The 23,632-nt window shown below is 28.7% G+C and overlaps 1 protein-coding gene across 1 annotated transcript; it reads right to left on the reverse strand.

Annotated features, from left to right (window-relative positions):
• Window positions 1-519: 519 nt before the first annotated feature.
• On the reverse strand, window positions 520-7,461 carry LOC149511067 (cuscuta receptor 1-like). Its single transcript, XM_089756113.1, has 10 exons — window positions 6,979-7,461; window positions 6,674-6,817; window positions 6,443-6,598; window positions 6,250-6,327; window positions 5,987-6,142; window positions 5,690-5,764; window positions 5,438-5,593; window positions 4,282-4,356; window positions 2,942-3,019; window positions 520-2,872 (listed from the first exon to the last, which is right to left on the reverse strand). The coding sequence occupies exons 1-10, from the start codon at window positions 7,361-7,363 to the stop codon at window positions 816-818; spliced, it is 3,360 nt and encodes a 1,119-aa protein (XP_089612239.1). The 5' UTR covers window positions 7,364-7,461; the 3' UTR covers window positions 520-815.
• Window positions 7,462-23,632: the final 16,171 nt, after the last annotated feature.

Genomic DNA, 23,632 nt, shown 5'->3' on the forward strand with positions numbered 1-23,632 from the left:
TTTATAAACTAATACTAATTTCCGAAAGACAACAAATATTAAGTAATTTTAAATAAAAAAAAACCTCTATAAAAGAGCTAGAAATGAGAAATTGATAAATAATAAAAAACAAAACACATTCTTGACTATTTCATATTACTTTAATATGATAGAATTTCTTTTAAAAAATTTAATATATTCTTAATTATTGACTTATGGTGATGTATTTCATTTAAAATTCAAATTCTTACTAATACAATTAGTACTATTTTTGTTTAAAATCTAATTTTTTAAGCATCAAAGAAAATAAATTGAAAAAGCTTTTTACGATCGATATAAAATCTGGTTAAAACAAATGAAGCCAACCAATACAACTTTAGAAATGTTCTTGGTAGGCCATAGCCAGCAATCTTTGCCTTCGCTACAATTTATGCCAGAAATCATTTACTAGAAGCTCAAAACTAAGTCAAAACTAATGAGGAAAATTTTGCCAATTTGAATAATAACTTGGAAAAGATATTAATAATAACTTGTAGATGATGGAGAATAGAGAATTGAATATTTGTGTAGAAAATAAAATCAACAAGACACAAAGCTACAGGCTTCCTTCAAAACAAAACAAATACCAAAAAAAGAGTTTCGATAGAGACATAAAGCTCTGTTCAAAGTGCAAAATCCACAACTCTTCCTACAACTATTTTAACAGAACAGTACGCTAAAAGAAATCCCCCATTTAAAAGATCAAATCACCAAACTTCTTCTGACAACAAAATCAACTTTATCCAAATCTTCACCACATTCAAACAAAAGGCAAATCATAAGAGCTCCCATGATTCCTAGGCACATCTTCTGAAGATGTATAACTCAAGAAAATTGCCCACAATTGAGTAGCGACAGGTGGTGATGCAACTCTCAATGAAAGAAAACCATGCTTGTCGCCAATATGGATTTATGTATAGAACAACAAAAATTCCCAATAAAACAATTACATATGAAACCAGAAAGCTCACACAAAAAACATATGTGTCCATGAAACTACCTTCTCCTTCATTGTCTGTTGTAGTCGGTACTGTTGGTGGTGACTCAGTTTTAGAGCAGTTATTTTGCAATGGAGGCCCACAGAGAAGAGGGTTTCCTTCATAACTCCTTTCATCAAAAGTCCCAAACTGAGCTTTTGGTTCTGGAATACTACCTGACAAGTTGTTGTGTGCCACACTGAAAACCTCTAGAGAATTCAACTCAACCAGTTGTGCAGGGATTCTACCAGTCAAGTTGTTGTAAGAAAGGTCCAAACTCTCGATTTGCTTAAGCTTTGAAAATGATGAAGGTATGACTCCGATCAAGTTATTCTGTGATAAGTTTAACGAATGGATTTCACTCAAGTTTCCCAATTCGAGTGGGATTTTCCCAGTTAACTTGTTGCAAGATAAATCAATCCCAGACATGTACTCAAGAATGTCACCACCATATGTATAGGATATACTCTTTGTTGTAAACTCTATCTCTTCTACCATGTAGCTCTTGGGATAACCACGTGAACCAGTCGAAAGAGGTAGATCCTTCATTGTATATCCTATATACCAAGAGTAATCTACAAAAGACTTTTCCTTTTTCATTGCAAGAGTCAAATTACCCAAACAAGAAGGTATAGGACCAGAAAACATATTTCCAGAAAGATCCATAATGCTCAATGAATACAACTTGCATAATTGAACCGGAATTCCACCGTCTAGATGATTATCTTTCAAAAGAATGACACTTAAAGCAGAAAGTGTGCCAATCCATTCTGGAATATTACCAGTTAGATTATTCCCTCTTAGATCTAATGTCACTAATGAAGAGCTGTTAAAAGCAAGTGTCAATGAACCGCTTAGTCTGTTTCTCCTCAAATGGACATGCCTTATGAATGGTAGATTGAAACAAGATGGTATGGAGCCAGATAAATCATTTTGAGAAAGCTCCAAAAATTCAAGTTCAAACAAGTTGCAAAATTCCATTGGAATAGAACCCTCGAAATAATTGTTTGACAAAGCCAATCTCTTCAAATACGATACATTCCCGATCCATCTTGGGAGCTTTCCATTCAAATTGTTATTACTGAGATCAATATCTTCTAGTGATGAATATAAAAATTCAGTAGTAGAGATATTAATATCAGGTATCTCTCCAGTAAAATTATTGCCATCCAAATACAAATTTGACATCTTGCCTAGGTTGAACATCATAGGAACAATCTTTCCACTTAGGTTGTTATTTGATAGCCTAAGAATCTCTAATGAGCTATTCATTATCAACTCTTCTGGTAATCCTCCAGAAAAATGATTATCCGATAGGTCTAAAAATGATAAAGTGTTCATGCCACTTAAACAAGGAGGGATATTACCTTCAAAGGCATTCTTAGATAAGAATAACTGCTTCAAATTTGGAAAACTTGAACATATATTCATCGAAATTTGACCTTGTAGTTTGTTATTAGATATGTCAACTGAAGACACAATAGGATGAAGAAGCTGTGGTAACAAGAGAAGACCAGTGAAAGAATTACCCAACAAGAAGAGATTTTCTAATTTTGTGTTGTTTTCTAACAACCATAACGGGACTGTTCCACTGAAATAGTTATTGGAAATATCAACATATCTCAAGTCATATTGGTAATAAAGGAACTTAAGAGATTGTAGACTAAGTCCTTTATCTGTTGTACACTTTGACAAACTGATGATTTTTAGTTGGAACTTTGGAATTGAAGTATGAAAGGAATTAGGTTCTATTACCATTTTGTTTTCATCACCGAAGAGAAATTTGAGATTTGGAAGGTTTGCAAGTGACAGGAATGGCATTGAAATTTGAAAACGATTTCTTGAAAGGGAGACGAATCTAAGTGATGAAAGATTTGCTAAAGGAGTCAAATTTCCAGTAAATTGATTGTAGGAGATAACTAACTCAAGAAGAGATGTCAAGTTACCCAAACAATAAGGAAGTATCCCTTCAAGTTTATTTCTACTGATATCCAACTTTTCAAGGTTCCTTAGATCACACCAACCTGAAAATTTTATAAATTCATGGAAAAAAATTCTAATTAAATTTTGATTTCCAAATCAAAATATATAAGAGATATTAAATAAAAGAAATAGAGTAAAGGATTATTGGAAAAAGAAGTATTCCACAAGTTATATTGGAGAAATTATGGAGTCTTTAATTTACCTTGATTAGGTAAGGAACCAATAAGTCCGCAATTAACTAAAGACAAAGTTTTAAGAGAGGTGAATACTCCAATGCTTTTCAAAATGTTGTTGTTGAGATAAGAAACGTCTAGAAATATTTCCTCCACATTGCTGCTCTCATGCAATTCTGAGAAATCATAGCATAAAAGTTATTATTAGATGTTAATCAACGAACATCTACTAATTTTAGTTCTTTTGGAATAAATCAATGACTTACCTTGAGTATCCATAGTCTTGTTTAAGTGATTCCCTTGTAGATAGAAGGTTTTAACTGATGGGAATGCCTGTACTAATTTTAGTAATAGTGGAATGCTTCCATTGGTGAAAACCTCATTTAGATGAAGAAGTTTTAACTTTTTCAAACTCTTATATTCTGTGAGCGAAAGAGATAAGAAAGTATAAATTTTTATTCCTTGTAGAAAAGATTACATATGCAACATAGATTTTTAATAGAGAAGAACATTGAAGCGTTAACAATTTTTAATATAAATTTTAACACATGAAACAATCAAGAAGATGAAAATCAAACAAAATTGTAACATGAAAAGGCAAAAATTTTTAAAGGGCAATAAAAATAAGTAGTCTAAAACAGAAGGACAAAATGCAATCAAGTCCAACTCTAAGACACAACAAGCTAATACAAACAAAAAGGGAAATATTTGGTATGCAACTACAACACTTCTTAAAGAAAGCAATTATCTAATACGAATATATATATCATTCTATGATCAGTAATCAAATTATAATTAATTTCTTCCTTTAAAAAATAAGCATTAATTTTAATGAGAGCATTTAATCTATAATTATTATTATACAATTAATTAATCAAAGTTTAAAATTACGTGGGGTCTAACAAAATTTTATATGGATTCCACACTTATAAGTGGTGGATCACTACTTAATTCTTAATTGTTATAGAAGAATTATAGGATTATAGTAAAAGGGTATATAATAAATAATTATTTTCTTCTTTCAAAAAATGGAGTTTTAAATTTTAATATGCTAAATTTGTTGATCATTAAAACATCTACATCACTATAAACCTCATAAATAAAAATAGAAAATTTATTTATATCCATACCTTTACAGGCCACAAATTCATTCAGATCATTGGAGCTCATATCCAGTTCCTTCAAGTTGGTAAAAGCACCTAAGTCTGGGAAAAGAAAAGTAATAGATAAACTTCATTAAATCATTTGAAAACATGAAGAATGTTTTTTTAAGTATTTGTAATAGAGTTGAAATTTTGGTTGAAAAGTAATAATTAATGAGATTATAATTTAAATCAAGCTCTTCTAAATTTGTCAACGTCAACTGTCTCCTAGTATCTATAAATAATTTATATAATTTCATCATTAACGCTATATTTGGATACATATTAATAAAGGAAATGAAAGGAAAAAAAAAAAGAAAAGGAAAGTTTTTTTATAGGAAAGAGAATGATACATGTACCCCTTGTTTGAATAGTTAAAATTAATAAAGGAAAGGAAAATAAAGAAATTTTAACAACCATTATTCAGATAAATAGTGAAAAAGAAAGAAATTAATTCATTATAGTATTTTTTTCCAATTATAACTTTTTTTTTTATAAAGTAACATAATATATAAATATATCTTTATACTACCTAACATGTATAAACAAATATTTTTGAACAAAGTTGAGCACATTTAATATGATAAGATGTACTAGCTAGTTATTAATTTACTCTTAATTTTGTGTATAATTTAGCATTTTAATTTATTTTGACAATAATTTGACTTGTTTTGTTATTAAGACTTGAAAAATCATAAAATATTTATAAATTGTGATGTTATATAAAATACTCATAAAAAAATTATCTTTGTAGAAGGTGTCAATTCTATAATCAAATTTAATGTGATAATAAAAATATGGATATAATAATCTTTTCGAAAAAATAAAATTTTTTAACTTTCCTTTCTTTAGCTTTTTTTCCAAATTGAGGTATTAAAAAAGTGAAGATTACAAGGGAAACCAAAAGTTATTGGGTTTCCATCTCTTTCTTTTTTTTTTTAAATTAAAAGTTTATCCAAACAAAGCAAGGGTTTTTCTATTTCCATTACTTTCCTTTATTTTCTTTTCCTTTCCTTCTCCTCCCCTCAATCCAAACATAGTGTAAAGAAAAGAAACAAATGAACTTATTCATTATATCATCTTGAAACATGAATTAGGATTCTATTAAGAAATTCAAAATTTTTGCCAAAAAAAGTACTTTTACCTTTCATATCTATTGATCCTTTTAACTTATTGTAGCTTACATCCAAAGACTTCAAATTTGAAAGCCCGCTAAGGGATGCAAATACGTTGTCATTAACGAGATTATTACTTAAATGAAGTTCTTCCAAATTGGTCAAGTTCAGCCGTCTCCCACTATCTACATAAGATTTACATAATTTCATCACAAAAAATTATTTATGTATTATTTAATTACATGTAAAAATTAACTAATCGAGCAAATATAAGTACACACCTTGGAAGGATTGAAGGCTTTCAATGTTGTTGCTGCTTAAATCCAACATCTTCAAATTCATCAAATTATTGAATTCTACGTCCAAGGTCAATTCAAATAATCATTATGTTAGCCTGGTTATTCAAATAATCTTTTACGGAACATTTTTAATGACTTTATAATGAAATAAATGGCAAAACAAATCTAAAGCTTCAAGTGTAGAAGAAAAATCCCCAAATATGATATGAGATTGTGCCCATTTGATGAGTTTAAGGGTAAAAAGAATTTCAAGATAAAAAAAAGTTGTAATAGCTTTACCTTGAATATCTACTGAGCCTTGCAGTTGGTTTTGTGTCATAACCAAGGACTTTAGAGTTGAAAACCCTCGAAAGGAGGAAATTGTGTTGTTCCTGAAGCGATTACTGCTTAAATCAAGTTCTTCTAAATTGGTTAGTCTCAACTGTGTCTCATTTCCTGTAAAAAATATATAATTTTATTATATGCCATTGTCAATGAAAAATTTTATATGCTAATCACATAATTAAAAACTTAGTTGAGTGAATTGAAATATATATTTATACCTTGCTTTGATGGTCGAAAGCTTTCAATTCTATTGTAGCTTAAATCCAAGTACTTCAAGTTCGTCAAATTATTCAGTCCTATTCAATGCCAATGTGTAATTAATTTTATTAAGTATCAAATAAAATGACATGCAAGAGCCATTCTTGAAACAACAATTGACTTCAACATAAATAAGAGCTAAAGCGAGTTTACTGTGAATATGAACTGTTCCTTCCAAGCGATTTTCACTTAACCATAAAGTCTTCAAAGATGAAAGACCATTCATTTGAAACAATATGTTATTTTTCAAAGAGTTGTCCCCCAAATCAAGAGTTTCCAAATTACTGAGCCTTGAAAGCCATTGGAAGCCTGTAACAAAGAAAGATTAATATTTTAATTACTGTATATCATTCATTATCAGTATTAGATTAATTTTAACTCTACCGTTTGCATAAGTTGATCCTGTGAACAAGTTTCCTCTTAGATATAAATGCTTAAGAGATGAAAGCTGACTCAAAGATAATAAAATGGTATCATTGAGGTAATTGTCACTTAAGTTAAGAATCTCCAAATTTAGCTTCGCAAAACCTGCAAGAGAGTTATTTTTAAATATACGAGGAGTTAGTAGCTTTTCATCAGTAAAATGAAATAGAATTAAATATGAAATTGTAAAAATGAAAAAGCGAAGAATGTATTTCCATATTGCAAATTAACAATGGAATAATTAAAGATGAAAAGACAAAAAGGACCTTTATTTTCAACAAAACCAGCGATGCCATTCCCTAGCAAATAAAGACGCTTCAATTCCTTGAAAGGATGAAACAATGAGGCGTTGAGATACCATCTTTCTTTGTTGGACCTTCTTGTACTTGTATCCTGAAGAGAAAGCCCTATGACATGCTTGGAGGAGGAGGAGGAGGAGGAGGAGGTGTAGCACTCAACCCCTTCCCATTGACAGCAATCTGAACCCTTTACCTCCTCCACCCAGCTGTTCAGACGATTAAAACGATTGAAGAAAGGTTTGAGTTGCAAGAGAGCAATCCTCTCATTCTCCCAACACGCTTCAGTTCTACACCATCTGCATCCTTCTAACAACAACAACACACTCAACCACAACCATTTGGGTTCCATCATCTCTTTCTCTATTATATCTCTATATTTTCTATTCTCTCTCAACTGCGACTTCTAAATATACAACTATAAGCCTCGCATCAAGCTTAATATATATAGAAAATCAAGGAGGTCCAAGATCGTTTAGACTCTGTGTTGTAGGAAAGAAATAGGAAAGTAAAAGAAAAAAAAAAAAAAAAAGAACTTTTTTCCCTCTTTCGTCCTTACCAAAAAGAGTGTTAGTCTCTTTCTTTTTCTCCCATTGGTGATAAATTCTACTATTCTTGCAATTGAAACTTTCAATAAATTAGTCAATAAAATCACCCTCCCTCGAAAGTGGCCGACATAATTTAGAAAAATTTTGCAATGAGACAATGACTTTTATTTTCCACAAATTAAAACTTTATTCATGCTATCAGCGACGTTTTGTGCCAATAATGAGTTCAACTTGACAATTTTATTATATTAATAAATAATATATTTTATATTAAATTTTAATATGAAAATATTAATATAAAAATATTTGTAACATTTTAATAAAAAATTTAATTAAAGTGAGTAATTCAACTTGAGTGTATTTCATTTATAATTTTTTTTGTTATGATCCTACAATTATTTACCTCACACAATTTTAAATTGAGATTAATTATTACTATATATGATATACTTGACTTTTCTTTTTATTTATTTATTTTGTAATTAAAACTTTAGTCCATGGTGTAATTTGTGCTTGAAATCGTGGAGTTTTGTTAAAAAAATTCTTTTCACATTTTCCATGTAGCTTCCTGTGACATTTTATTTATTTAGTTTCTCAGCCAATAGTAGAATTTTATTAAACAGAAGAAGTCAAAACATAATGCTAAAGAGGAAACAGCTTTAGATACAACATCGTTCAATGCACCAAACAAAGTACCTAAAAGTCAATTACAGCCAAGCATGAAGAAAAATAGAACACTCAACTCCCATTTTTCCAAGCAATTTATCCTCCCTTTAAATGTGAAACAAACTCCACCACCCCAAAGACTTCTCTTAATCTATGAATCTTAGCAAAGACCATTCATTGTTTCCAAAGTCAGGAATCCTTATAACACACGCAGCTAATCGTCACCATTACACAAAATCGAGAAGCTGGTTAAAACTAGGATCAATTACTCGTGGTATTTTGGCCCAAAAAAATTTACACGTAATATTTGAATTATAATCAAAATTTTAATATGATATCTAAAATTTAAAATTTTAAAGTTAAGCACTCCAATTTTTCTTTTGTCTATCAATTTGCATATTAATGCTGGGTTCACTATTAGCATTACTTTGGATGTTGCTATTATGCCTGAGATACAAGGCAATTAGAAATATTTATACAATGAGAATGAGACTGCATTGGTTATTCCTAAATTAACTTACTTTAAGCTGTATAAGCACAACTTTCTAAGCCATATCATTCTATAAGAGCTTTAGGAGCTTAGTTTAATAATAATAATAATAATAATAATAATAATAATAATAATAATAAGAATAAGAATAAAACTAAAATTTTTGTATTCAATCGTAATTGTTAAAATTTTACAATTATTATTTCATTTTTAAAAAAATGTTAAACAATAATTTTGTTATCAATATTTTAAACACATCTTTTTCAATGTATATAATTAATATGTCATTTAACCATTAATCTCCCATTAGATTATCAAAATAAGTTTTTAAAATGTTTATTACCAAAAATGCTTTTTTTATTGTGGCAATGACAATTGTAAAATTAATATTAATTGCAAATAAATTGAATCAGTAACAAATTTCTAAATTCTTTATCTTAGCAAGGGTTTTATATTTGATGCACTATTAATATATGATGTTATACATTATTAATGAACCGTGTAATGATACAACATTAAAAAAAATTAATTTTAAATATATATTTAAGATCAAGTGCATTTATATTTTCAAAAATTTTAAAATTTAAAAATATTTTTTTTCGGGAATCATTGTGTATATTGTATAGCATTTATACACTTATAATATATTAAATATAAACTCTTTAAAATATATATATGTATAACTGTTTGATTAATTCACCGTTGAGTGTGAGTGTTGATCACATTTTGGTATAATTGAACTGTTTGTTCACGGGACGAACCAGCTTCCCCCATTAACCATTCAATTCATCAAGTAAGGCCTTTAAAACAGTCAATTTCCTCAGAAAATGCCCTTCACATGAGAGTTTGATTAACGTATCTATATTTACAAAAATACAAAAAGAAAAAGAGAGCAAAATCTTAAAAGGAAAAAGAAAAGGAAAGGCAACCAAATTATTTTGGGGCTTTCTAAGCCAAAATTAAAACAAATCCAAAATTTGTGAAAAAATAGAAAAAAGGAAAGCATTGGTTGTTTTTTATACTTGCCATGAAAGAAGCATCGGGTGACACTCTCAATTCCTCACGAAATGTCCTTTTTTTTTTTTTCGAAAAGAAATCCTCTCTAAAATTAAAGACATTTTACCACAAAACCATGGCTTAGCCAAAAATTTTTTTAATAAGAAGTCATATAATATTTAATTATATGTAAAAAAATTATATTATATATTTTTTGAGTTTGTAGACACCATTTTATTTATTTATATTTTTTTCTTTTTTCTTTTCCTTTTTTGGCAACTTTTTTGTCAATTGCCGACAACTGCACTACCAGCGACTCTGATAGCTGTCTACGACTGCATTATCAGCAGCTCTGACAACCACTGGCAAATTCTTCCAACTAGTAGCCACCCTAATCCTAGGCCACCAAAATCCCAAATTTTTTTGGATTTTGGTCTTCCTTTTTTACTCTATAAATAGAGCAATGAAACTGGCAACAAAAAAAGAAAATGAGGAAACCTTGCCAAAAAAAACAAAATGAAAAAACAAATAAAAAAAACACACTACCAGATTCCAAAAAAAAAAAATTGCTGTGAAAAAGAAGAATCAAACACCAAAACACAAACAAAACAAATAGTCCTTGAAACGGGAACCACAATGCCAACCTACAAAAAAAAAAAATACCATAGAAACAAGAAAAGCTAGTTTGGCCTAACCTTCTAGGCTAAATCCCTATTGTTTAGAGCCTTTTTTCGCAAAACTAGACTCGAATTTGGACTCAAGAGGTTGGGAACATTCATTTGGTGAGTTTTGGGATTTTTCAATGACTAATGAACGGCTACATGTGATCATTGATGGTGGTAGGCACGGCACAACAGTAGTCGGATTCTAGGTTTCAAGATAAAGAAAGTGTTTGAAGGGAAGAGAGAGAAAGAGGAAAGAGAAAACTAAAAAAAAATCTAATTCGGCCTTTAAATAGGCCTTCAAAACGATGCCATTTAGGGAATGTGTCAAAACAACGTCGTTTTAACCCTAAAGGATCCATGCGTCGACCCGAGACCTATCTTGAGGTCTGCACACTCTGCCCGATGACCCGTTCTCCCTTTAATTTCTGATCGATCTACCTGAACCAGACAAGACCGAACTAGATTGAAGCTGAACCATCGAATTGAAGCTAAACCGTTAAATTGGACCAGACCAACATCAAACCACTAGATTGACCAAACCGGCCCATACCGATATTGACCAGACTATTGACCAGTTCAGTTCAGATAATTTTTTTTTTTGAATTTTTTGAATTTTTATACATTATTTTGATTGTTTTAAATTTTATTATTAATATTTATGCATGTTAAAAAGTTTAAATTTGTTAGAATGAATTTTTGTTGAAATAATAAAAATAAATAATGAAACACATAATTAAAATTTTTGATAATTTTGTTAATTTTTAAAATAAACTTTATAAAATAATAATAAAGAATAACAACATATGTAAGAAAAAAAATTTTTATCTGACGATGAGATTCAAAGGTATTCCAAGTAATGATACCTGCGAAATCTCTAGGTGAGAAGACTTTTTTTAAATGCTACCAACGTATTGGAGTATTTATAAAGAGTTTTCAATATAATAAAAAATTTTCTTTTTTTGCTAAAATAGTAAATAAAAATTAACTAATTTGTTAAAATAAAATAAAAAATAAGGAAAAAGAAAATTTATTCGAGGATGGGATTCTTAAAGTATTCATAGTAGTGATGCTTTACGAAATTCTTAGATAAGAAGATTTTTTTTAAATATCACCAGTGTATTGAAATATTTATAAAAATCTTCAATATGATAAAATTTTCTTTTTTCTTCGAAAACAATAAAAATAATAATTTAATAAATAAGTCAATAAAAATTTTGTAATGCATGCACAACATAGTTTTTATGAAAAGTAAATTCGAGCATCTTAAGATGAGATTCTAAGATATTCTAAGAAGTGATACCTAAAAAATCTCTAGGTGAGAAAGAATTCTTTTAATGTTACCAACGTATTGAAACATTTTAAGAATTATTTCAATAAAAAGATTCTAATTTATTTTTCTTGAATAAAAAATGAAACAATAAATAATATAAGGTATTTAAAAAAAAACCAAAATTACCCAAGCATAATAAAAGTTTGCAAATTTATTTTTATGCTCTTGTTGGTTTCATCAAATTTTTTTATTTTACTATATTTAATTTTATTTGGGTTTATATTTGATATATTAATGTGTAGATTTTATAAATTGTTACTAAACTAGATGATATAAACTCATTAATGAATAAATATTTACCCTTAATATAAATATATAAAAATTAATATATTTTTTAAAAACTTAATTACTTGTTAATAAATTAGTATCATCTAATTCACCTCATGATAATGCATCCAATATACATATGATCATATTGTTAATATATAAGATACCAGCGCAAGGACAACACGTTTAATTTGAAAATCTCAAATTTAAATCTCAACAAGAAAATGTTAGGAGTAATACTTAAGATGAGAGTAAATTACATTGTCTTTCTAAGTCAAACCCTTAGGCTTCCATAAACACCAAACGGAAAATATAAAACCACTTTGTTAATTCTATTTTTTTAACACATTTCAAGAAGTTTAAAAGGAAGAGAAAATCTTGAATATATTATGTATTTTCATTGGGTTAACGTTATTTGCTTTTAAAGATTTTATTATATCTATGTTTATCTCTACTATATTAAAAACGATAAATTTTAAAAGTGCATATAATGAATGACATATACATATATATATATATCTATCTATCTATCTGTGCCTTGATAATTTATTAAATTAAAATTTTCTTCCTTAATTAATAATGTTAGCCTTTAATTATTCGATGTTTTGAAATGATAAAAATTTTAAATGTGTATTTTAATTGAATTTACTCAAAATTATTATATTTCTAAAAAATTTTTTTTTTAAAGATTATTTATTTGAATTTAAATGTAAATTTATTTTTTACTTTAAAGAAAATTTATTTTGCTTTCAATATAATTTTGATATTTTAATCATAAATCTAATCGAAATTGACAAATTGGCTCGAGCTCCAGTTGCTGCTTGGGTTTTCATTTTGTTATTTTAAAATGTGGAGTTTGGGTTAAAATATTCTTTCCACCCTTTCCATGTGGCTTCTTGCTACATTCTATTTCTTTGTGGAAAGAAAAAACTTTTATTGCGAGTTCCAGTGGATATCTAATTTTAAGTCTATGAGACTATATAACATCAAATATTTCATTGTTTGAGGGAATCTTGACATTAACATTGCCTTCATATCCACGTTAATTAAATGAATATATATGTATTCATAGATTCTTAAACCATGAATACCATATGTTTAGATTTGTCTATCAATAACATAGTGATAAATTACATAATTTTAATTGTAAAAAATTAATTAAGATATTAATTAAAGCAAAGAATTTAAACATTAATATATCACTAGAATGATGCCCTCATGTTGCATGGGACATTTTTAAAAAAATTTATTTATAAAAATAATTTTAAATTGAATAATATAATTAATTTTAATAATACTTATAAAACATAATAACGGCAATAATAAAACAAAATACTAATTCTAAAATATAAATTTTTAAAAGAATAAGAATAATAATAAATCCAAAACAATAAATATAAAGTATTGAATTTTTAAAAAATTAAAATAAAATAAAATTTCACTTATTCAATTTATTATTTTTGTTATTTTTATTTTTATTCAATGCATTATTTTATGTTTTAAAAATAAAAAAGTTAATTCATGTTGGTAAGTAGAAATTAAATGGCGTAAAATTTAAAAAAATAAAATAGTAAAATGGAAGCCAATTAGTAAAAACCCAGTTCGGTGATAGGCTAGCTCCTCTTCGCACCGAAATTGGGTTTGGGGTCAAAACGTCACTAGCAATTCAGGACATGTGTTTAATGATGTTGGGTGGCCCTACTAGAAACTAATTTGAGAAATTAGCTCAAATTTGCTTGACAATAAGTTTCTGTTGTCTAGTTTGTAGTGTGAACAAAGGCTTTAGTTTTGTGGAAAATAAGTTCTAGTTTTGTCGAAAATAAGTTCTTCTCTGCTTGCTTTTACATGCTAAAGAAAATATTACTTGCTTTATTGCAAATTTTTTCTATAACGTTTCGGCTACTTTGAAGAGAGAATGATGTTACTGACTAATTCATTCGAATGTCAATTCAAAAAATAGTGGAACTTATCAACGACGAGAGAAAGACGATCTTGACAAGACTTGCTAAAGTTAATTTTCTTCAATTTATAATTTAATTAATTACCACTGATGTTGATGCATTTGCTTTTTTCAAATGTAATCCGTCTTTATACCTTTGAGATTCAATTCCTGATATTTTGCTAATACCAAAACTCTTCTCTTGATAGCCATATAGGAACCATTTCAGCATAGCCATGAGGATTTCATCATTATTCCTCATAAAAGAATATAAATAAGCTAACCTCTAGAATAAGATAAAAATAAAAAAATAAAAAATTGATTCAAAAATATAATATTTGATTAAGACCTATTTTTTTCTTATTTGATTTGGTTTAAATTTGAATATTCGTATATTTAAAATTTTCTAATAACACAACTATATTGAATATGTAGCGTGAAGAAAGTTTTAGTTTTGTGAAAAATAAGGTCTTGTGCTTGGTTTTACATGCTAAGCAAAATACTAATTGTCTCATTGCATAAATTTTCTATGGAGTTTAATTTTTCTATACCGTTTCCACCACGTTATAGAAAAATAACAGAATGTGATATTAATGACTAGTTTTTTCAAGGGTCATTTCAAAAAATATATTCTAACAAAATGCACTTTTATCATTAAAAATATAAAATTGTCACCATATAGTAAAATTACAACTGATGAGATTGAGAAAGATAGAGAAATAGAAGACCTTGACTTCACTTGCCAAGGTTTCCTTCAATTTGCAATTTAATTAATTACAACTGATAGATGCTGATACATTTGCTTTTCTGTTGTCCTACAAATCTTGATCATTGGAATAAATGAATGGTCTTGTTTTTCTTTTTTAAAGCAATATATTCGATTGCAATGAAATAATTTGTTTTTATTATTTGCCACCGTAAATTAGACATTGTCTATATAAAATAACATAAACGATTCCATGATACCTTGTCATTGGACTTGTCTATTCATTAGACCATCTGCTAATCTCCACTTAATCGAATATTGAATAAAATTTTTAAAGTTTCTATCAAGGTTGACTACTTATTATGTTTTAATTAAATAATATTTGTTAATTTAATTTAAAATATATTTAAAAATATTAAATTATTAATATTAAAATCTTTTAATATTTTAATAATAAATAAAAAATAAAATTGACGATTTGCTTGAACAAAAGATTTTAATATGCTAACCATGTTCGATTTTTTTAGATGAAAATGTGAGAAAATGATTTAAGTTTTCCTAATTTCTTTTTAATTTTATTTCATTAATTATTTTTAAGTAAGTTAACTAGTATTAAGATTTAAAATGAGAAATCGTTTGATGTTGGTAAGTTTATAATATTCATTAAAAGCTTCTAAATACTTATATGTGGAATGTTTCTAGTTGATGCCTAAAAACTCAACTTTTAGGATCACCCTAATATAATTTAAACATTTTTTTTTTCATTTGAAGGTGTCCATGATTAAATTAGAAATTAAGATTTCATTGCTCTACCAATAGATTTATTGACATATTTTATATAATTCAATAATATATAAATAGATTATTTTTGTTTTAAAGAATATAAATAATTTTAAAAAAGAATATAAAAAGATAAACATCCAAATATTAATTTAATCCAATCAAATATCTTTTCCCTCAGATCTAAAATAATCTAAAATATAAATGAAAATATCAAATATATTTTATCTCATTATTTAAAAATTTTGAATAATTTTACTTTTTAATTGCATCTTTATATATAGTTGTTTGTTACTTTCCATGTATATAATTGAACAATTGTTATAGTGTAATACGTTTGAATTTTTTTTAATCATTGATTTGTATTTTGTTATATGAAAAAAATCAAATTTAATTTTTTACTTTTTAAATTTTTTATTTAAAATATTTATATTTCATTAATATAAATGATAAAATTAATTATATCTTATTCCATGAATAATAACAAATTAAATTTTATATCTATAACTCCAAAATATAAATTATTCTCTGATTGATTTTATACGTTGGAAAAAATAGTACTCATCTTGTTGCAAACTTTTTCCCTAACGTTCCACTCATGTTTTGGAAATTGTGATATTAATGATATTTTATTCAAATGTCAAATCAAAGAAAAGTAAAATTTACCAACTATGAAAGAAAAATAACCTCCATAGACCTGCCAAAAGTTAATTTTCTTCATGATGTATTTATTTTTTTCAAATGTAATCCATCTTTACACATTATAGAGTCAATTCCTGATATTTTGCTAATGCCAAAACTCTTCTCTTGATAACCGTATAAGAACAATTTCAACAAAGCCACGAGGATTTCATCATCAATCTTCAACAAAGAATATTAAAAAGCTAACCGGCAGGAAAAGAAAAAAATTTTAAACATTGAAAATCGATTTAAATAAATAATGTTTGATTGGGATCAATTTATTTTTATTTGGTTCGATTTAATTTTGAGTATTAAATATTTTTATTAATTTGGATCAGTTTTCAAATCAAGAAATGAAAAACCAAAAACTTCCTAAGGTTGATCATTTGGGGTAACTGCCAGCAATCATTGCCTTTTTTACTTACTGATATACTACAATCTAACAAAGAAAAAAAAATAGCTAATTCGAATAATAAATTGGAAAAGATAATGACACCAAACTTGGAGGAAGATGAAGAATAAAGACTTGAATATTTGTATACAAATATAAAATAAAAAACACAAGGCTACAAGCTTCCTTCTAAACAGAAGGAATACAAAAATAAAAATAAATTATTCTCTACCTGGTTTCACTCGCTAAGGAAAATATTACTCATCTTATTGTAAACTTCTTTTATAATGTTACGGCCAGGTTTGAGAGAGTGATGTTAATGACTATTTTATTCAAATGTCAATTTGAAGAATAGTAAAATTTACCAACGATGAGAGAAAGACGACCTTCACAGAACTTGCCAAAAGTTAATTTCCTTCAAATTGCAAATTAATTAATTACTATTGATGCTGATACATTTGCTTTTCTCAAATGTTATCTGTCTTTATACATTGAAGAGTCAATTCCTAATATTTTCCTAATGCCAAAACTCTTCTCCTGATAGCTATATAGGAACAATTTCAACATAACATGAAGATTTCAACATCATTCCTTATAAAAGAATATAAAGAAGCTACTCAATAAGACAGGAAAAAAATTAAAAATTGATTTAAATATTTGTATACAAATATAAAATAAAAAAACTCAAGGCTACAAGCTTCCTTCTAAACAGAACAAGTACAAAAAATCAAATATTGAGTTCTGACAAAAACAAAGAGCTTTGTTAAAATTACAAAATCAACAAAGCACTCTCTATACAATCTGAGTAACCAAATCCACAACTTCTTCCACAACCATATTAACGAAACAGTTAACTAAACGAAATTTTCTCATTTAAAAGAAATCAACAAACTTATTTTCTCTACGACAACAAAAATCAACTTCATCCAAATCTTCGCCACATTCATGCGGAACGCAAATCTTCACCGGACCTTAAGCACAATTGAGTAATGAAAGGTCAAAATCCAACCCTCAATTAAAGAAAATCATGATTGTCACCAATGTGAAATTATGCAAAGAACAACAAAAGTTCCTAATAACACAACTACATATTAAACCAAAAAATCCGACTCAAGTCGATTGTGTTAATATAAAATAAAATAATTAATTAATAACTTTATTTTAGAATATATTTAAGATATTAAAATATTAATTTAAATATATTTTTAATATTTTCATGATAAATAAAAATGAAATGCTAAGCAGACCAAACCTAAGATTTCAAGGTTTTAACCATGCTTGGCTCCTCTTAGTTCATGGACACCTCTATTTCTTATTTTCAGACAATATATTCTTGGCAAAATTAAGGAAGTCAACTGTTGTTGCAGCTATAATAAAATTCTCCATAGTTACTCATCCCTTGTAAATAACATGATTAGTATGTTTATTATCAATTATTATTTTCCCTATTAACAAATTATTACGATATTTAATTACAAAGCCACAACATATGAAGTAGCCATTGAATTAGCCAATGTATAGTTCCCTTGGATCTTGTTTTTGTTGGCACTCTCACTAACTTTGCCATAAGTTCAAATGCCCTGTTTATTTTCAATAATAATTTTCCCTATTAACAAATTATTACAATATTTCATTACAAAGCCACAACATATCAAGAAGACATTGAATTAGCCAATGTATAGTTCCCTTGGATCTTGTTTTTGTTGGCACTCTCACTAACTTTTCCATAAGTTCAAATGCCCTGAGAACAAGACTTCATTTCGTTTCTTTTTTTTCATAGCTGTTCAAAATCTTTGGATTTCTCAAATGCATTTTTGCATCTTGCACCATCATCCTCAACCCCATCAATAGATGAAGCCTCACAGCCAGGTGTTGATATATCAGTTTCATTTCTCAAACCACTGGACTTCTCTTTATGTGATTAATCAAATGCCACACAGATTTCCTTCACAGCTTGGATAAAGTACTTGGTTTTAACAACTTGACACTTAACCGAACAATTTACTCTGTCTCAATAGTAAACGCTTGACTATTGCCAGGTGCAATAAAAGCTCCGTAAAAGAAGAAAAACAAAGGGGGAAAAATAAGCAACTAGAACACAAGTGAATTGAAGTTCTAAGAGTAGCGTAAGAAAAAATAATGATGCATGCATGCATAACTTGGCTGGGATGAAAAGCATTGCTCCTTTTTACACTAAAAATGCAGAGTCAAAAACTTCAATAATGAAATATGAAAATCCAATCACATAAACACTATCTTGAAGGGAAAAAAATGTAGATATTTAAATTTATCAACTTGCTCATGTTATAATAGTTTTGGGACCGTTAGACGAATATAAAAATGAATGAAGTCACCAATAATTTTTTTGGCTAAGTGTGATCGACTATCTGTCATAACATCTAGATCCGGGGATCTATCGCTAGACATTGACTTAAGGGAGTCGCCACCAATCTTTTTTATCTAGGTGCGATTGGCCACCTATGGAATCTGTCCTTTTAGAGAACACATAAGTTTAAGGGTCCCTAAAAGAATAGGTTCAGGTCTACTAACCAAAACAGAGTTCGGGAGTTCGATTACGTGTGAAGAAGGTTATAGCACCCTCACAACGCCCATCAAAAGATGGTACCAGCATAACTTTGTGTTATCCAAATAGCCTTAAAATTTTACCAAGTAATTAATTATTAAAAATTATTCTCAATTGACTCTAATACTTTTAGCAGAAAATTGAAAAAATTCCCTCACTTCAAGAGTATGCAAGAAAACTACTGTTTCACTTGCAGAGGCTCCGTCGTCGGATTATTTAAAGAAAAATAAAAATGAAACTCAAAATAAAAAAGAAGGAAAGGATGATTGTTCCTGTGCAGGAAAAATTGATACTTTCAACTTTTCTCCCAAAAATATTTTTTTGAAACTTTTATTTCCAAGAAAAATTGATACTTTCAACTTTTCCCCAAAAATAGTTTTTTTGGAAATTTATTTTTTAAGGAAAATCGATACTTTCAACTTTTCCCCAAAAATATTTTTTTGAAAATTTATTTTTAAGGAAAATTGATACTTTCAACTTTTCCTCAAAAACCCTTTTTTTTTAAATTTTATTTTTAGAGAAAAAAAATAAAACAAAATAAAAGTGAAAAGAAAAAAATAAAATAAAATAAATAAATAATAAAGGAAAGTAAAAAAAAATAAATATAAAATAAATATAAAAAGAATATTAAATAAACCTAATCTAATAAATAAAAAAAATAAACAAATAAATAAATTCAAAAAAAAAAAAAACCTGGAGCGGCTCGAAGGGCGGCTCGGCTCAAAGAAGAAAAAACGGCTCGGAGAAGTGGCTTTGGAACTCGGCTCGGAAAGGGGCAGATACGCGCGGGTCAGGAAGCGAGTAGACACTCGGGTCGGGTCGGATCTCGACAAAACGTGCGGATCCTCTGGGTCACTTAAGGGCCAAACAACGTCGTTTTGGAAGGGTATATAAGGCAGTTCCCTTCGTTTTTCGGCAGAAAGCTCCTCTCCTTTCTCTCTCTTCTTTTTTTTCTCTCGCTTCTCTCTAAACTGCTCAAGAACTCCGGTTGAATATTCATCGAATTCTGAGATTTGTCGTCGGAATCTGGGTTTTTCGTTGGAAGTTGGCCGAAAGTTGGTCGGTTTCTGAGATTCTTTGCCGGAAACTGGGCAGCTCACCGAAAACTTTAAAGTTGGCCGGAATAGTCGTCGAAAAATGCAATTTTTATCGAAAAATTCACTGGAAACTGGAATTTTCCAGAAATTCCCAGAAAAAAAAATCGTCAAAAATCTCAAAAAAATTTCTGCTAATTCCCAAAACACCTCTAAACCTTCCTTAGCCTTCTATACGCCCCTTTTCTCTCAATCAGTAGCTTTTGCTTACTATTTTTCTGTGTTCTATTCTTGTTCCAGGAGGTCCCTTTTATAAGGATTGATCAGGAGTTTCTGATCAATCTCAATTCCTCTTTGGACAGGGATTCAATCTTTGAGTCCAATCTGGACTCTAATTGATTGAATCCCAATGCAAGTCAAATAAATCAAAAAAATAAATCAAAAAATCAAAAAAATCAAAAGAAAATAAATCAGATAAATCAGGAAACTTAACAGATAATTAAAATTAAATACATAATCTGATATACAAAAATATTAACAGAAAAAAAAATAATAATAAAGATATATACATATTAATAAATAAGTAAATAGCTAAAATAAAAATAAAAAAAGAAAAAATATATATATAAAATAATAATAATAAAAATAAAGTAGAAATAGAATAAAATAAAAATAAAATAAAAAATAAAAAACATATACCTACCTATTTGGGCCAGGCCCAATTGATCCGGGCCTGGACCAAATTGGGTGTCTACAGCTATCCCTCTTTGCACATTTTCTGTGAAACAGAAATTGCGCAAAGACGTAGACACCCAATCAAGACTCAACTCAACATTTTCATTTTTTGTTTTTTTTTTGTTTTTTTTGTGTTTTTATTTTTTTGTTTTTTTTTTGTTTTTTTGACCAAAGCTCCTCTAAGCAGAGGCTCAACGACTTTGAGAAACATAAATGGCTCCTCTAATCAGAGGCTCAACGACTTTGGAAAATAAATTGCTCCTCTAAATAGAGGCACCACGACTTTTGAAAAATAAATTGCTCATCTAAACAGAGGCACCATGACTTTTGGAAAGTAAATTACTCCTCTAAACAGAGGCACCACGACTTTGAAAAGTAAATTGCTCCTTGACAATCATGTCCAAAGGAGTTGAAAGTTGTGTTTGAAGGAATTTCAGGAGATTATGCCCAAAGGTCTTATAAATCAATCCTGATACCAAAAGACATCCTATTTCAAGGATTAGGAACTTACCTGACAAGCTTTTTCTTTTTCAATTTTGCAAAATATCTTCATATCTGTCTTCTCCATGTGGGATGTTGGAACACCCCTACTTCTTGAATTTGTACACTATACTTTCTTGAAAGTAGTGTATGCTATGCAAATGCATATGAATTTCAATGCATGCTATGCAAATGTTGGCCAATTAATTCCTGTTCAATGTATGGTACTCAAGTTTCTCAAGCTTTTCTTGGGCATCAAGCCTTTTGATTCTTCAGAGATCCAATTACACTGCTCTTCTAAGATCGAACCAGTGTAGCTCTTAATTGTCTCTTCCACTCACCTTCTTCCTGTAACAAAAAATCTCTTCCCAGATTCGATGTCCTAATCAGGAACTGAATATCTCGATTCTGCCTTTATCACTCTTGATTTATTCAATGTAATGTAAAAATCTTTTTATGTTGTTATTCATTCACCATCATTGGGTCATTACTCATGGGTGTATCAGCATTGACCATCCCAAAACAAACTTTATCCACTGATTGTTTTCATCATTCAATCATAACTTGCAAGTCATATTGACCAATTCATCCTTGTACTCATCACTTTTCAAGATTTGCCCCATTATATTCTCCATTTGGTCACATCATATATCCTTCCAAATCATCTCTTTTAGGTTTCTACCATTTCTTCATTTTGTTACCACCATCATCTTAGATTTCTTTTCAAATGAATGCAAGACTCTTTTAAGCACATATTCATTCATTCGTTATCATTTCAATTCTTGACAAATACAATGCAATCAAGCATTTTCTCAATTCATTCTAGGGGTGAAACGATAAGAGAACACAAGGTGAATTATGGTAAAGATAATCAATGAAAATCTGTTTTGGTACAAAGTAAATGGGAAAGGAAATGAATTGGATACATGTCATTGGGATGGATGGTATGTCCAAATGATGAATATTCAAACAATTCTCAACATTAATCTAGGATTCTTTTTCAAAAACTCATTCATTTACAATTGAAGTCATATGGAGTTTGGCAAACTTTGCCCCAATCTTTGAGGGATCTTCAGATGTCTTTGATCTTCCATTCATGTGAGCCATTTTACCTGGATCTTTTTTTTTCTACCAAAATCACCCTTTCAGGTTTTCAATTTGAATCTCTTTTTTTTCATTTTTTCATTTTTTTTTCATTTTTTTTCTTTTTTTTTATCATCTTTTTTTTTTGCTCGTTTTTCATCCATTGTTGATATCTTCCATACATCCAACTTTAGAGCAATGTAGCATGATTCCATTGCTTCATCATGAGTATACCTCCGCTCAACATATGATCATTCAAGTTGAGTATTCACACTTGATCCAAATGGACTTTTCAAGGTTGTAATGTAGACCAAGGTGAAGGGTTATAAAAAAGATGGATATAATAGGCTCAAAACATGTATTAAAAAGGTTCAAAACCAAAGGATCATTTGATACAACTTGGCATTTTGCCCCCCATCATTTCACTACTTTTTTTTTCCTCACACAAAGGATTCTCATTACTTTACCCCAAATCATGTGTGACATTTGTTTTTCTTTTACTTTTCTTCCTCTTTCCATCTTTGATACCTTTTGTGGTCCCTTTTTCTTTTTTCTTTTTCTTTTTTTTTTTCAAAATTACCCTCCAGTGTAAAGGGTGATCATTGGTTGGGCATTCTTCAAGAAAAAAAAATCATGATAGGCTCAAAGGGGTAGCAATGAATGGTTTTTCGAATGATAAAAGAAAGATGGCCATTTTTCATCTCAATTATGAATACTTTTCTTGAACATCATCTATTGAACAAAGCTCAATATCTTGTATAAAAGATATCCTCAAGACATATCTCTTTCACCTCTGGTAATGGCTTACCCTTTTTACTTTTTTTTTGCTCAAATCATCTCCTCATATTAATGTGGATGAGTTCTCAGAATTAAATCTCAGAATTATTGTTATCATTGTCTAAATATTCATCATCTGAAATTTGAGAATGGGAGTATAAAGTTATGAAAGGTAACAAAGCATGGAGTAATGGTCGAGTGAAAGAGAAAAATGTAATGAAATGCATTGACTTGCCCTTATTAAGATGATAACAAGTGAAATTATATTGCAAAAAGAAATCCAATAATCACTCGAAAAGAAATCCTAACATGACAAAAGAAACCTTCAACCAACCTTATCTCCATTCTTTAAAATTGTCCCCCTATGCGATCAGGTGAAGAATCTCTATTGACATCTTGTCCTTTAAGTCATTGTGACTCTCCGGACCCTTTTTGTTCTTGACTTTCACTCAGAACGCTAACATTAGGTGTT

Source organism: Durio zibethinus, chromosome 27 (assembly GCF_047325235.1).
Source record: "Durio zibethinus cultivar Kanyao isolate XHJ-2024 chromosome 27, ASM4732523v1, whole genome shotgun sequence".
NCBI classification, from domain to species: domain Eukaryota; kingdom Viridiplantae; phylum Streptophyta; class Magnoliopsida; order Malvales; family Malvaceae; genus Durio; species Durio zibethinus.